The sequence below is a fragment of the Dunckerocampus dactyliophorus genome, chromosome 17 (assembly GCF_027744805.1).
Source record: "Dunckerocampus dactyliophorus isolate RoL2022-P2 chromosome 17, RoL_Ddac_1.1, whole genome shotgun sequence".
In the NCBI taxonomy this organism is placed as follows: Eukaryota; Metazoa; Chordata; class Actinopteri; order Syngnathiformes; family Syngnathidae; genus Dunckerocampus; species Dunckerocampus dactyliophorus.
In genome coordinates, this window is record NC_072835.1 from 22474111 (window position 1) to 22489014 (window position 14904).

General features: G+C 43.2%; 1 protein-coding gene across 4 annotated transcripts in view; it reads left to right on the forward strand.

The window, feature by feature from the left end:
- col5a1 (procollagen, type V, alpha 1) overlaps positions 1-14904 on the forward strand; it is a 67167-nt gene that overhangs the window by 13784 nt on the left and 38479 nt on the right. For all 4 annotated transcript variants that reach the window (XM_054758272.1, XM_054758269.1, XM_054758270.1 and 1 more), the window contains exons 2-4: positions 5788-5955; positions 11742-11955; positions 12140-12302. In XM_054758272.1, the coding sequence (XP_054614247.1) occupies positions 5788-5955; positions 11742-11955; positions 12140-12302 (545 nt within the window). The remainder of the gene's footprint in view (positions 1-5787; positions 5956-11741; positions 11956-12139; positions 12303-14904) is intronic.

The following is a 14904-nucleotide window of genomic DNA, read 5'->3' on the forward strand; positions in this document are numbered from 1 at the left end:
GGCTGCTTGCTTATAAAACACCAGCGACCGTCACTGTTCGTCCAGACATCGCTAAAACAGTATAGCAATAGCCTGGATTTACTGTGGGGCCATCCAATGAACCCTTGCACCACGGGTGTCCACACTTTTTCCAGTGAGGGTCACATAGTCAAAAATGAAAGGATGCAAATTAGATATTTTGTAAAGCAACACATGAACATAAGCGAAGAAGTTATGCATCGTTCAAGAAAAAGCTGCTTGTCAGCTTTGTGATGTACTGCAGGTGGAAAAGCATCTTATCAGTATCTCCTTCGCTGTTTTCTTTTCGCCCACATTTTTGCTGTTTTTTTTAATTTTATATTTCAACTTTCTTCATAAATAATCTTTGGAAATTTCCATCTCGTAATATTATGTCTTTATTCCCATAATAGAACTTTTCTCCCAACCTAATTTTCCCAAAATGACAACTTTATTTTGTTTTGTTTGTTTGTCATAATATTATGACTTTCATTGTATTATAAACATATTTTAACTCTATGCTACTAAAACGACATTCTTTTTCCTGATAACATTAAGATTTCATTCTAGTAAAATTGCAACTCTTTTTCTCATGAGAATACTACTTTTTTCTCAGTATTTTGACTCTATTCTCGTAAAATTACTGCTGTTTTTTTCCCGTTTCTGCTGGGTTTAAAATTTTTTTTTCCTATTATTTCAACTGTTCTTGTGAATTTTCTTCTTGTAATATTATGACTTTATTCCCGTAATATTTTAACCTTTACCTGAACAGTTGAACTTTTTCCAGTAATTACAACTTTATTTTGTTTCTCATATAAAAAAAATTAAATAGTCTTTTTTTCTTTAATATTTCAACTTTATGCAACTAAAATTTTTATTTTTCCAAATAATATTACAACATTATTCATTATTGTCATAAAATTACTACAAGTTCTTTCTCTTAAATTATTGCTGATTGTTTCATTTTTGCTGCTGAGTTTTTTTTTTTTTTGGTTTCCTTGTTAAATTAAAATTTTTAGAATGTGCTGTGGGCCAATAAAAAACCTTCCGTGGGTCGCAAATGGCCCCCATTCCGCACTTTGCCTTAGACCTTGTTGTTTTCTTGTGTTCCTTGGATTGCTGGACTGTTTAAAGGTCCCTACTATGCCAAATGTACGTATTCTAACAGTAATATGCGTCCATAGAGCCTGTTTATGAGCATCAAAATTTCTCTCCCTCACTTTTGAGAGAAGTGGTGAAAAAAAAACCTAGGCTTCTCTACACATCATAAAATAAAGCTCTGCCAACAGCTCTTCGGTCAGGAAGATACAGACATGGGAACTGTAAGTTTGATCATTGCATTTTTTAGTGAACAGGCTGACCTAGCATGATGCCACTGCTAAAATGTGTAATGTTAGCATTACAGCTCACATACAGTAGCTTTGCTAATGTTTGTCCCACTCCTAAATGTTACGTTGTTATATGTGATATATGACATCTAGCACGCTGGACAAGTGCAGAGCTGCTCAACACAGATAATTAGCATAAAAGCTACAGACAAACAAAATGGCATGCTTCCAGTAGGGCCTACTGATTTTGGGTAACACACGACCACGTCACTAATGAGCAGGGTTAGGCACTGTGCCAATGATATACGTGCCCTTTATTTACACCAAACTTCCTGATCAGCTGGCAGCCTAAACCCTTGATTACACTGGCATGAGACAGATGTCCTTTATTGCTTGACTCCCTGACTTCCCTGGCTCGTTGTAGCTGCGCAAAAAACAACCAGTCTGTGTTTTTTAGCGCTGTTTGTAGCAGAAAAGAAGATGACTGTGCTTTACATCGTCAAGCGTTTTGGAAACGGTTTCATTTCTGCTTCGGTTTCTTGATTTATTTGCAGAATTGCAACACAATACGCTGCCTGGGGAATGATTAATAATTGTGTCTTATTGATTATTACACTTTTGCTGCCTTTATTGGATGAGTGACAAATAGTCTGCAGCAGATGTCATCAAAGCCTTCAATGGATTTTGATGGATTCGGAGCAGAACTTTGCATCACATGCTTTACTGTATTTAATGCTCTGCAATGAGTGACGCTTGTGCAGCACAGACGTGATTTAGCGACATACAGTAGATATCTGTCGACGACGACCACCCCTCTCATCATCCCCAATGCTGAATATCTTCAGGCTGCGGGGGTGTTTGCTTATGTCACTCTCCTCCTCATTGTGAGCTGATGACAGACAAAGCCAGCCTTTCATCGGCGTGCTTAACCTGCTGTCAGGTGAAGGGTCTTCACCTCCAGGAATACCCTAAACTTGGGCGGGTGAAGCTAATGGGCGCGGCGCTCGGATCCGTCCAACAAATCCCTCTTAAGCACGGAGCCAAACGTGACTCCCGGCACTTGAAGCACAATTACAGAGTTTGGATAACGGTCTTCCTCTGAGACAGGAAGTGTGGGCTGGCTCGGGAGAGCGAGAGATGAGAGCAGCCTGATTAGGAGGTCACGCCGCTCCGAACTGATCCAACTCTAGTTCGCCTCTCGAAAACACTTGAAATGAACTTTCTGTTTGTGTGAAGTGCAATCAACTGCGTGTTTGGGCTTTGGCCTTTTTGTGGAAGTTGGAATCTTATCCAGTCTCATCTTGTCCAGTTTTAAAGCTGGATGAGGATCATTAGGACACAAGTGATGGCATACTGGACTTCAAGAAAGAATGGTGGCAATTCTTACATTTGCTCCGTGTTGGATTATGTTGGTCTATGAGGTTTCTGTAGTTCAGTATGGTCGGCCACCGTGTTCTTATGAACGTGTGAATCCTGACTGTACCGACTCTCCATCCTAATCCGCAGAATTTTGGTTTTCAAATAGCCCATTGCCGCCCCACAAATGTGACCATTTTCTGTCCTTCAAATGGACTACACGGTGTATAGCTCTACCTTTTAGGTAACTGCTGCTACCAGAAGTGGGACAGTACAGATCAGCTGTTTTAGCACCCCTTACCAACGTTCAGCAATGGAAGTACAGTGGTGCCTTGGTCCGACCAGAAGGTCCGACTCCAACCAAAACGGCCTCTAACCAAAGCAAATTTTCCCATAGAAAAGAATTTAAATCCAATGAATCCGTTGCAGACACACATTTTATAGACAATAATTATAGTTTTACATGCAGAAAATGATGCAAAAATAATTACAAATGACAACTGAATGGAAAACTGAACATTTAACATTACTTTTACCTAGTTTTGTTTGACACAAAATAAACATATTATTCTGCTGCAACCACAACTTGCAAAAATGTAATAAAATCTATGAAACTAAATATTAACATTGTAGAACCAATGAACATGCACCTTGCCGGTGGCATCGACGCTGTGGAAGTGCGCCGGCGAGGATGCCTGGTGATGTTTGACTCCGGCTGCCACAATCATAAGTTTGAATGCTTACGTTTTGTTGTTGGAATCAGAAATGAGTGCTGTGGATGTAAAATGAGACAGGGTGTCACCCTCAACGCGTACACTCCCGAGCCACGCCCGTCACATTTGCATACCTCAGAAATGACGACGGTCTTCTCTTTAAGCCGTACTATTTGGACCTTGTCTCGGTACGGTCCATCGCCTTTTTATTCCATGTGTTTGTTACGTTGTGTGTCTCTCTACAACTCTGATAAAACAATTTTAAAAAGCTATTGTCTTAAAATGGCTCGAGGGCGCGATCACGTACAAGTATCGTGCGATTTTCTCTTCGGTGCGTGATCCAAGATGGCGGCGCACACACCGGATGGTATTTTGGAGGCTAACCAAGCGGGTGAACGTAAGCCAAGGCATGGATGTCAACCGAAAAACTTGCTTACTGTGGCGGCTGTTAACCGAGGTACCCCTCCGATACGCACTCAGTCTACCAAGTACTGTACAAGAAGGAACCAAACCAGGTTCCCGAAAAAACCCCCATCAGATTTGTCAAATCTACTGAGGTGAAACTCCCTCAAATGACAGGAACAAAGGATGTTTCTGACTTTGGATCAAGTAGCACGGTACTGTTAATGTGCCGGATTGGGGTTCAAGTAGAGATGCTTGATATCGGCTTTCTGACCGATACCCGATATTGTCCAACACTTCATTACTGACATGGAAATAACCAGCAGCTTTTCCCTCCAACTAACGTCGTGTAATGAAGACATGGTGTTTCTTTTGCTCGGATGCCACTGGATGCATTTCACAAAGAAATAGTTTCTGCACACTAAGACCAATGCTGCAATGTGCAATACAGGCTACTGTAAAGAAAACGTGGCTAAACGCTCCGAGTCCTTCGTCCTTCGTTCTGTGGTGTGAGGTTACATTGGAAGTACTACAGGAAGACGCCTAACTCCCGCATCTACTATTAGTCGATGAAATAGCTGGAATTATCTTTAAAATACTTGATTTTGACAAGCAAGCTAGTTTCAGTTACACCAATTTGCTTAAGTGATCATCTGAGATGTTCTTCTTAAAATGAGCAAAATAATCTGCCAAGAGAACAAAAAAGGAGACGTTTGCCAAAACACGACACGCTTACTTGTCCAGTTTACAAGAAGAAACTTGAAAAAACAACCCAGCAGAAATGGGAATAAAATAAAAATATACAGAAAAAGTCATATTCTACTGAGAGAAAAAATGTTATTTTAGTAGCGTAGCGTTGAAATAGAAGAAAAATGTAAGTCGGAACATTTATGAGAAACAAACAAAAACAAAGTCAAGTTGTAATTTTTCTTGGAAAATTAGTTTGGGGAAATATTTGTAATATTATGGGTATGAAAATGATTTAAGAAGAAAGTTGAACTATTTTGAAAATAAATAAAACAGCAGAAATGGGGAAAAAGAAAAAGGGCCAACGAGTCTCGCTTCGGTTTGAGGTTAGAGTCATCCTCGCCCCGCTCTGCTTGCTAAGTGTCTCGGGATGGCTTCTGTTGTGAGCTGACTCTTGGTGTCGCCGTTCCTCCCTCCAGCTGTAGCACCTCACGTGCGTTCCCTTTCCTTTTTCGGCTGTGTGTGTTTCTTCAATCGATCGGCACGTGACCCGAGTGTAATGGCGTCCAGCTGGAGGTCACTTCAGAGCACAAACACACTTTCACTCTGCTCATTTCCTACCAGCGAGTCTGGTTAAGATCTTTTTTTTCCCTTCTTTTTCTGCGTGTGGTCCTTTATCGCCCGACACCAGGAATGCTGTACCTGTGCATGTGTCCAAAGGGGACATTTGGGACGTCTCCCACAGGAACAACAACAGCATTCCCGCTTTTGTTCAGCGTCTGTGCCATAAAAGTCCTTCTGTTGTCAGTGTGTCCTGGTCCTCCTGGTGAAAGACCCCCATTCTCCCTATAGACACAACCCAGAGGCTCTCTTCTGTCCACAACTCGTCCCCCCCACCCCCGGCCCGGGTGAGGCTGGATGCTTGTGTGTCGCTGTCACCGCAGGAACAGCTGTTTGCGCTGTGTGGTTTTGGCAAGCAGGGGTGTGGTCCAGGGTTAGTTCACGTGGGGTTGACCCAGCGTGTACGCCGACGGTGGCCTGCTTACAGGCGGGACCGACAAGCGTGCTGATTGCACGGTGACGGCCGCAGTCGTTTTAGCATGGCATGGGCTGCGATGAAAGGATACGTTTTAGCTGCGAGGGAAACCCCAAATCATGTGTTAGAATAGTACGCATCTCCCACAAGTCAGCAAAAAGCAGAATTATGCTCCCTAAAGATACTCTTCCTTCTGTTATTCGCAGCAGCGCTGTAATTAAAGCTATTAACCTGACATCTAACATGTCCTTATGCCTCCTTTGTGCAGCGGAACCAGCCAACCTCTTGAAGATTTTAGATTTTCCCAGTTTGCCCGAGGGCGTCACGAAAACAACAGGCTTCTGCTCACATCGGAGGTCGTCACAAGGACCCGATGTGGCCTACAGGGTATCCAAAGAGGCACAGCTCAGCGCCCCCACCAAACAGCTCTATCCAGGTGAGGATTCCTCTTCTGTATCCCTGTGCAGGTGTCTGGATCTACAGGACCCACAGCACCCTTTCATAAGGGCTTTAGCAATTTCCTCTTCCCTTTACCGAGTCTGCTTCTATTTCCTGCAGCTGGCACTTTTATAGCGCCTGACACTTCGTTATTTACGTTTGCATTTTGTCCACCAGATGATCTTCGACCCCAGTTGCCTCCATCATCTTGAATAGGATCCAGGTTACAGAGTAGATAAACGTTTTTAGCTAGCTAGCTAGCACAACTCACCATGGGCAGAAGTTTTGATTTGTTGATTGTAAGAATTTTCTTAATTGTGAGAAATCATTCATTCATTCATTTCCTATGCCGCTTGCCCCACTAGTGTTTGCGGGTATCCCAGCTGACTTTGGACGAGAGGCGGGTACGCCCAGGACTGGTTGCCAATCAATAGCAGGGCACATGCAGACAAGCGACCATCACGCTCACATTCATACCTATGCACAATTAGTCTCCAATTAACCTAACATGCATGTTTTTGGAATGTGGGAGGAAAACGTACGCATGGGGAGAACATGCAAACTCCACACAGATATGCTGAAACGGAGATAGAACCCAGATCTTCCAGATCTCCCGACTGTGTGGCCAAAATGCTAACCACTGGGCCACCGTACGGCCCGAGACATTGTGGATTAAGAGTAGATAATCTACGCCCAACGTAACACACGCACAGGTTATGTACCGTATGTTGTCAACTACTGACAGCAACTTGGCTAGCTTTAGCTATTAACGTTAGCTACAGTATCACTGAACGTGTAGCCAGGATGCAGAATCAACAAAGCAGCTTCCTGTTGTGCTGTGACTCAACGGTAGGTCTTCTGGGGGGTCGTAAAACCTTTAAGCGGGCTCCTGTTTGACCTAATTTGACATTATAGTGACTTTTTGGCATGGGGCGTAGCTAATTTGACTGAGAAAGTGTAACCCGCCCTGTTTCACACCGCCCGCACTGGGGCTCAAACACAGGACCTTCGTAATGGGAGGCGAGAGCGCTGACCACACGGCCAAAAGCCCGGACTGTCGACCGCGTGTTCAGCGCAGCTCTTAAGGCAGAGGGAGTGAGGTTTACCAACGTACACTTGCGCAGCCTCACAGGCTGGCATCCATTACAAAAGCAATGAAAACCCCAAAAGGTTGATGTAAAGACGTTCAACTTGTCATTTGAATCGTCTAAAGTGAGCTGTTAGCTAACAACAGTTAGCATATGAGCATTGTTTGTAAACCTGATGTATTACAATGCAAATTTTTTGCTAATCTTGTCGCACTTTGAATACATGCCGAATGTATGTACATATCAGGCTACACATTTATCAGTGAATTGTCGATGGCCTGGTGATCTCCAGTATGTAAATACCGGACAGCCGTGAGTGACCAATCATTTTATTTGGACCAAAAAACACTTTACGCCAATTTTTATGACGTTTAATTTGTAATTGTTGACATTTTTTGTGCAATCTGTTCTTTTCAACCACCGTTCTTTTCAACCACACATGCTGTCATCGTAAGTCCCTGGCCTGCCAAACGTTCAACCTTAACAATGTTAGCGTATTGTATGTGATCTAGCAAGGCCATCATTTACACAACAATGACGTCACAAACCTAACGTTAAAAGTCACACTAAGTCCAATTGGTGGAATGTTCACCAGAAGTTATTTTAAGGAATGTTATTGCAGCTATTTTCAATTTCCTTAAGCTTAAAGGTCGTCTTCGAGCACAAACTGGCGAGTGCAGGGTTCCTAGCACAGGCCGACGAATAATCGGGTCAACCTTGTGTTGTAAGCAGAAGTCGATGATGGGAAAGCGGTCAGGATAGCGTGACAGGATTCTGTTTGTTCAATCTCGCTGACGTGGCTTTGGATCTGCTCTCTCAACTTCTCTGCTTTCCATCATTTCTGCCTTGTGGTGTCTTCTTACATTCACTATTTTCCAACACCCCCCCCCCCCAAGAATCAGATATCCTTACTCCTGGAATGATCGTTTTTATAAAAAGCACAAAAAAAGGCAGAAGAAGAGTGCAGTCATGTGGTTTAGACAAATAATAAGCCTCTGTGTAGACCACCTCCATGTCAGATGCTCGCTTGGCCTCCGACAAACTTCAGAGACAAAAGTGGAGAAAAACTTTGGCCTGCAAGCTCCAGAATCAACCCGACACTTTTCACTTTGAAGTAGTCCTTCTCTTTTTGGACGCGTGTGCTGTAATTACGCTCCACTGGTGGATCCACGGTGCACCACGTCGTCGTAAGGTGCAAACCAGCCGGAAAGGCCGCTTATACGCCAACACAAAAAACATTTTCACATTCATTTTCCTGCGTATTTGGAGGCGGGGGACGCATGCACATGGCAATATATTGAGGCCGGCAAAATTAGCAAGTCCATTTTCCTTTTTTGTGTGATGAATTAATGTATTCATTATCGACAGTTTGTTTCTGAACAAGAAATCCTGCCACATTTTAATCTCGCGAGATCTTCTGACACCCCTGCTGTATTGTGATGTCATCGTTATCATTCGCACAATATCACAATAATGTTAGGGACCCACCCCTAATGCGCGCTTGGGTCCAGATCACAGTACCGAACTACAAACCTGAACGCAGCCTTTGTCTCGTCCAGTCCACGTCTTGCCTGGACTCGAGAATATAATTTATTCCAGAAGGCGGCCTTGCCAGTGACATCACTCTATTTGCTTCTTTTTCCCTTCAGTTAGCCACTCAGCTCTGACTTTGGCTGCCGGCCTTGGATGTAAAACTTGCCACAATTATTTAGCGTAGCTTTTTTTTTTTTTTTTCAAACCACTTTAAAAACCGGGTCACATACGAACGACAAAGAGATGCTGACCGTGTTAGACAACGCGGTCACCGCAGGCTGCCTTGCGGTGATGTTCTGGAAAAGAACAAGCGAGCGCCGACATGCAGTCATTAGGCAAATGGGTGGAAAGGATGATGCGTTGAAAAGCCGACACAAGTCCTTTCTTATACCTTTACGATGTGAAAGTGCAAGACAATTATAGCGTCTGCTGAGGTTATGTAGAAATTAACATCTCGCCATGAGGGTTTATGACGTTTCATTCGACGCAGAACGTAGAATAAAAACAGCAGCTTACAGTTTTGTTGGCAAATGTGTCGGCTGGCGTGCTGTGACTCAACAGCAGGTCTACTGGGGGGCTGTAAAAGCTTTAACAGGACTCCTGTTTCACCTATTTTGACATAATAGTGACTTTTCGGTATAAGGCATAGCCTACTTTTCTAAAAAGCAAGGAAACACTCCAAAAGGTTGACGTGAAGACGTTTTACTTGTGTTTGGCATCATCTAACTGATCTGTTAGCTAAAAACAGTTAGCATCTGAGCATGCTATGTATGCATAATATTAAAACGCTTCCACAGGATGTATTAACGGAATCTTTTGCTAATTTTGTCACACTTATATGTACTTAGCAGGGAATGTAGATACAAAAATACATTCAGATCCAAAGCTTTTTACTGAAAATATGTTTTTTGTGGTACGATTCTTGTATTTTGAGTTCCTACAAAGCATTTTAGTCAGATTTTTCGTTTAGTATTTCTTCACCATAATTGTATTTCTGTCAAATTGCTGCTCATTTTGTAGTTTTTAAAGACTCTTTTAGACTTACCTAGTATTATTTATGGATATTTAAGTATACATTGGAATCTCGGTTAGTGTTTTCCAGTTAACGTTGAAAATTTACGCAACAACTTTTGCTTCATTTGCTGGCATTCTCCAGTTGGCCTACGATGCAGCCTGCATGTTGCTGTGTTGTTAATACACTGCGGGAGTCCAACTCTGTTCTTAAAGTTTTTGTTTTATTTTTTTTCTATCTCAAAATGTCCTTCCTTGTTAGCATCCTATTAGCTAGCTTACAAAATGGCAAACGTAGCGCGTCTATGATGTAATCAGCAACCGACTAACTAAACTAAGACTATAATGTCAAACTATGACAACGTGTTTTGTGTTAACATTTTTGGCATTCTGGAACAGATTTATTGGCTTTATGTGATTTCTTATGGGAAAATTTGATTCAGTTAGCATCCGTTTTGGTTAGAGTTGGACCTTCTGGAACGAATTAATGAAGCTAACCAAGGCTGCACTGTAAAACAGATGACACAGACACATGAACATCATTTTGCCTTCTCGCTATGAACTTTTTTTTTTCTCCTCTGGCGAGTGTTTCCATTTAAAACGCCTTTTACGCTGAACTCCGGCCGTTTTCCCAATGAGACTGTCAAAGAACTCTCCCAGTGGAATTTAAAATGTAACAGTTGAAGCACGTTTATCTAAATAAAACCCTTTAAAATGTTTCTTTAACTAACTTACAAGTGTCTAATTGGCCTGTTTGAGATATGGAGGTGACTTTCCCAGTTGCTCATTGCCTCTTTTGGCACCAGAGCCTCTTCATACCCGTCTAGCCAGGTTCCACAATAAGGTATCCTTCCACCCGGCAGCCTTGAAGCCGCCATTAGAGAGCAAGGGAGCGCATTCCAGAGAAACCTGAGCCTTTCTAAATGATACTTAGCCTGTTTACTGAACAGAAAATCTATTTCGGTCAATTACCTCCTTAAAGATGGAGGTCATTTCTCAAAAATCCACATTTCTGCCCGTGCCCTACTTCCCTGTGTCCCTTTAACCCTCGTCTGACCCCTGACTTGTGCACTAATAGTCCTGAGTCATCATCTCTGAGTCAGCATGGGTCATGGTTTTTCTGACTTTCCTTATATTCCGTCTTCTTCTTCCAGCTTCTTAAAGCTCCATCATTATCCTCATCTTCATCATCTGATGGCGAGATGAAATTCCAGAGAGGCTGCCAAGCCATGTGCTCTCCACATGATGGTGGAGAAAAGCAGGAAGACAGCTGACAAACAAGGAAAACGATAACTGCATGCGGCAAACCTTGACACATCCACGTCGCTTGAAAACCTACTTTGTTCCTTTTTGTTAACACTTTTTGTTAACTCCACTCCACTCCACTAAAGTTTTCCCACGTCTTGAGTTAAACGTCTGGAATTTTTGCTCACATCAAGCAGCAGGGAATGATGACTGGAATCTGAGTGGTTTGTCCGCTATTTAGTGAAGGGTCATGCCGGTGACGGCTTCAATAAAAGCATTTCTTTATTCAAAGGTCCCATATTTTTTAGGATGCGTAGCGAAGCATGCCCAGATGTTCAAAAGCGAGCATTTGAGTGCCTCGTCTCTCAGAGAGATGATTTTTTTCATGTTTGGTGCTCACAGACAGGCTGTAGGGGCACACATTATAAGTCATGTTTGCTTAAAAGGGGACCTATAAAGTAGGGAAACATCAGTCTGACCCTCACATTAGTGACCATCGCCAAGGATGCTTGGGAAGCCCGCCCTCTTCCTGGGATCCTGGGAAAACCCAAGCCGAGAGAAGGCACGCGGCTTTTAATGAATCCTCTAGTTTCAGCGTTTATTTACAGCGTCGTTGATGGTTTTTTCATTGGAAAACAAAAACCTAACCGCCTAAAAAAAATCTCACCCACATTTTGTCTTAGCCCAGCGTCTGCTCGCATCATCAGATGGTGTGGAGCAGTTTCAATGATAGTTTATCAAACTTTACTGTTTTTACAAGCGAATGTGCTGCCAGTTTTTCCAGCAAATTGCTTCCTTGTGTTGCTTGCTTATCCCCTTCTCATAGTTTGTCGCTGCTTTGATCCATTATCTGTTTCTAGCCTCACACACCCCGTAATGAAAGTCTTTCCTTCTTTTGTCCCTCCAGGTGATGTATTCCCCGAGGACTTCTCCATCTTGGCCACAGTGAGGCCCAAGAAGGGAAGCCAGTCCTTCCTGTTGTCCGTCTACAATGAGCAGGGAATCCAGCAGGTGGGACTGGAAATGGGTCGCTCGCCCGTCTTCCTGTACGAGGACCACACGGGCAAACCTGGCCCGGAGGACTACCCTCTTTTCCGGGGAATCAACCTGGCTGATGGAAAGTAGGTGGGCCAGCTAGGCTGACTTAGCATAGCTGAATCAAAATCAGCTCACTCAAAACACACAGAATTGAATTTGAATGCAGGGCAGCGCCCACTCGGGGCCTGTTTGGAGGGTGCACGTATCCCGCCTGTAACCTAGTAAGTGTGTGAACTGCCACCGCTACCTGCTCCCTCTTGTCTCCAGGTGGCATCGAGTGGCCATCAGCGTACACAGGCAGACCATCACCCTCATTCTGGACTGTAAAAAGAAGACCACCCAGAAGTTGCTCCGGTCAGCCCACCCCATCATCGATACCAAAGGAATTCTAGTGTTTGGAACCAGGATACTTGATGAAGAGGTCTTTGAGGTAGGCAACATCCCAGCTACCGGCTGTTGTTTCATGGCTTGCCTTAAGTCTTTGCTGTTGAACAAAGTCTTCTCAGGAGAATTTGTTTGAATCCAGTTGCCTTCCAAAAATATGGAACATGCAACTGTTTTTTGGAGCAATTCTAATCCAGTCTTGTGAAGTTGCCTGTAAACAAAGCTCTGGATCTTACCAAAACATGACATTTTACCAGCATTTCATAGTAAAGTTGTTACAGATCGGGAATTTGTGTAAGGGGGCAGACATCTGCATAGTTTTTACTATACAGTGGAACCTCTAAGATCGAGAACCTCCGGGTTTTGGTCGGTCAGGCTAGACTTTTCCCACCCAGTCGCTGACCATGAACTGATGAAGCCTGCTACGTCTAAGGGGCTATCCACCCGAAGAGGTTTCAGATCAAAACGGCAAAGTATTTTATTGTTTTAGCCTCTCATCCACACGGAAACGGCATTCTGGGTGGCCTGAAACGATATTTTTGGAAAACGGCTTCCACAGTGGTAACAACTGAAAACGCTGGCTCATTGTTTCCTTATAGACAAGCAACCTGTTGCTTTTTGAAAACGATGATGTCACCAACTTGTCGCCGTCAGGTGACCTGAAGTGAGCTTTGACGACGAGCCAACATAATATCAGAATATTTTGAGTGTCATGACACACCATGGTCGACATGCTCCCGGTATTTCCATGTCTTACACTCCCAATATGACTAGCAAGAGGTAATTACACTTTGTCCTAAGTCTAGACGAGCCTTGGAGGGTGGAAGACGACGGACTTATGCGCATGCATTCTACCTTCTTCCATAGTATGGTGTGTCGCGTGGTTCCATCTGCATGTCTATTCACAGCGCCACACGTAGGTGTACCTTGCGTATTGCATGGTTTTCACCCCAGTCATGCGTTCCCGTCTGGATGCAGCTATTTACTAATGCGGCACAGTGTGGACGCGCATTTTTTTCAACCTGCCAAAAAAAGTAACTCAGGAGCGTTCCCGTGTGAACGAAGCCTAACACAACATGGACAGCCCTGTGGCAACTCAACACCCTGACAACTTCTTGTGTATACTCTTAACTTTTAGCATGAGGCTTAGGCGTATTTCCCACTCACGATTCACTAACGGAGATCCGACTTTGAAGATTCCACTGTTGTTACCTGCTCAAGTCACCTAGTCACACTTGAATGTTGACCAAGTGCAGTCAAATGCATTTGTTGTCTCACATCGCACATACTTAAGATGTTAAGGCATCAACGTTTCGAGGTATTCCGTACAAGCTGGCATTTAGAGGTCATTTGTGCCCGTTTGAGGTTTGCGGTGGCAGCCACTTCCTCCGCAGACACGTCGAATGAGTGTGCATGGCATTCTAAATCACAACATACAGTAGTGCGAGCTGTGTGCTTTAGAGGGCTTTGGCTGAGTGGGGATTAGATCACTTTGGACAGTCAGTGCCTGAGCTGTATAGATGCTATGAGCTAGCTTGTTGAAGGACAGTTTAGCAATAATTGATGACACTGTCAAACAAGAACTTTTAGTTTGGAGCTAAAATAGCTCCATTTAAGATGCCAGATACTTCATATGTTGTACACAACAAGTAAATGTCTCTTGAGTCCATTCCGGGGTTCATTTTTGTTCAGCCAAAAATGTCTTATTGTGACCGCTGGCACTTGACAAACTGTTTGCGGTTGCTGAGCTGTCCTAAGTTTTTTTATTTATTTTAATTTCATAAGTGGCGGTTTACTTGTTCCCCTTTTCTATGACACATCAATATGACAAATAAATTCAAGAAGCAGAAATATGACACTTGATGTCATATTTCTACCGGCCCTAACCCCTGAGCAAGCCAGAGTTTTTTGGGCTAAAAAAGCCGTTCCCAAAGTAAAGGTAAAGCTGTCACTGAACCATTTGGAGTAGAGGCATGGATTTAGGCTCTTCTGAAAGAGAACAAGTTGAATCTTTATGCCCAGCAGGTAAGCTGTGTCTTACGTTGTACTGACACGGAGGAAGAGGAGTTTGAATACGCGAAGAAGAAGGATTTTTTTTTAAGGTTTGCCGCAGCTCATTAGTGTGAAAGCTACAGATGCTCAAAATGGCGTGCGATTTTGGACAACGCTCTTTTAATGCACTAGTGTAGGACCTCTGAGACGCATTTAAAATGGGTGCAGAATACTTTTTATTCTGGATTTTTAAAACAGGCTTTTGTGTGCAACTCCTACACACGACTCCTGTGAGAAATGCAGACAGGAATAGTGTTGCCTTTGTCCCGCCAAAGTTGTGCTTGTTTCAAGGCCCTCAATAGTAATTAGTAGCAGAGGCCGCCTGACTGATGCAGAGCCAGATGACCTCTGACCTTGCTTCCCCCTTGCTTGCAGTGTGAAATATGACATCACACTGCTTAGCCGCGGTGAAATATGTAAATATGCATTTAAAAAAATCATTTTTTGTTTCACATAAAAGGAGATACTGGCTTTTCAGGCTAATTCCACACAATATCAATTGAAGGGTGCTCAGTTGGGTACCTTGTGAATTTCTACTTTTCATCCGAAAGAACTATTTTTACATTTAGAAACACTTTGGAGAGAGAGAGAGAGAT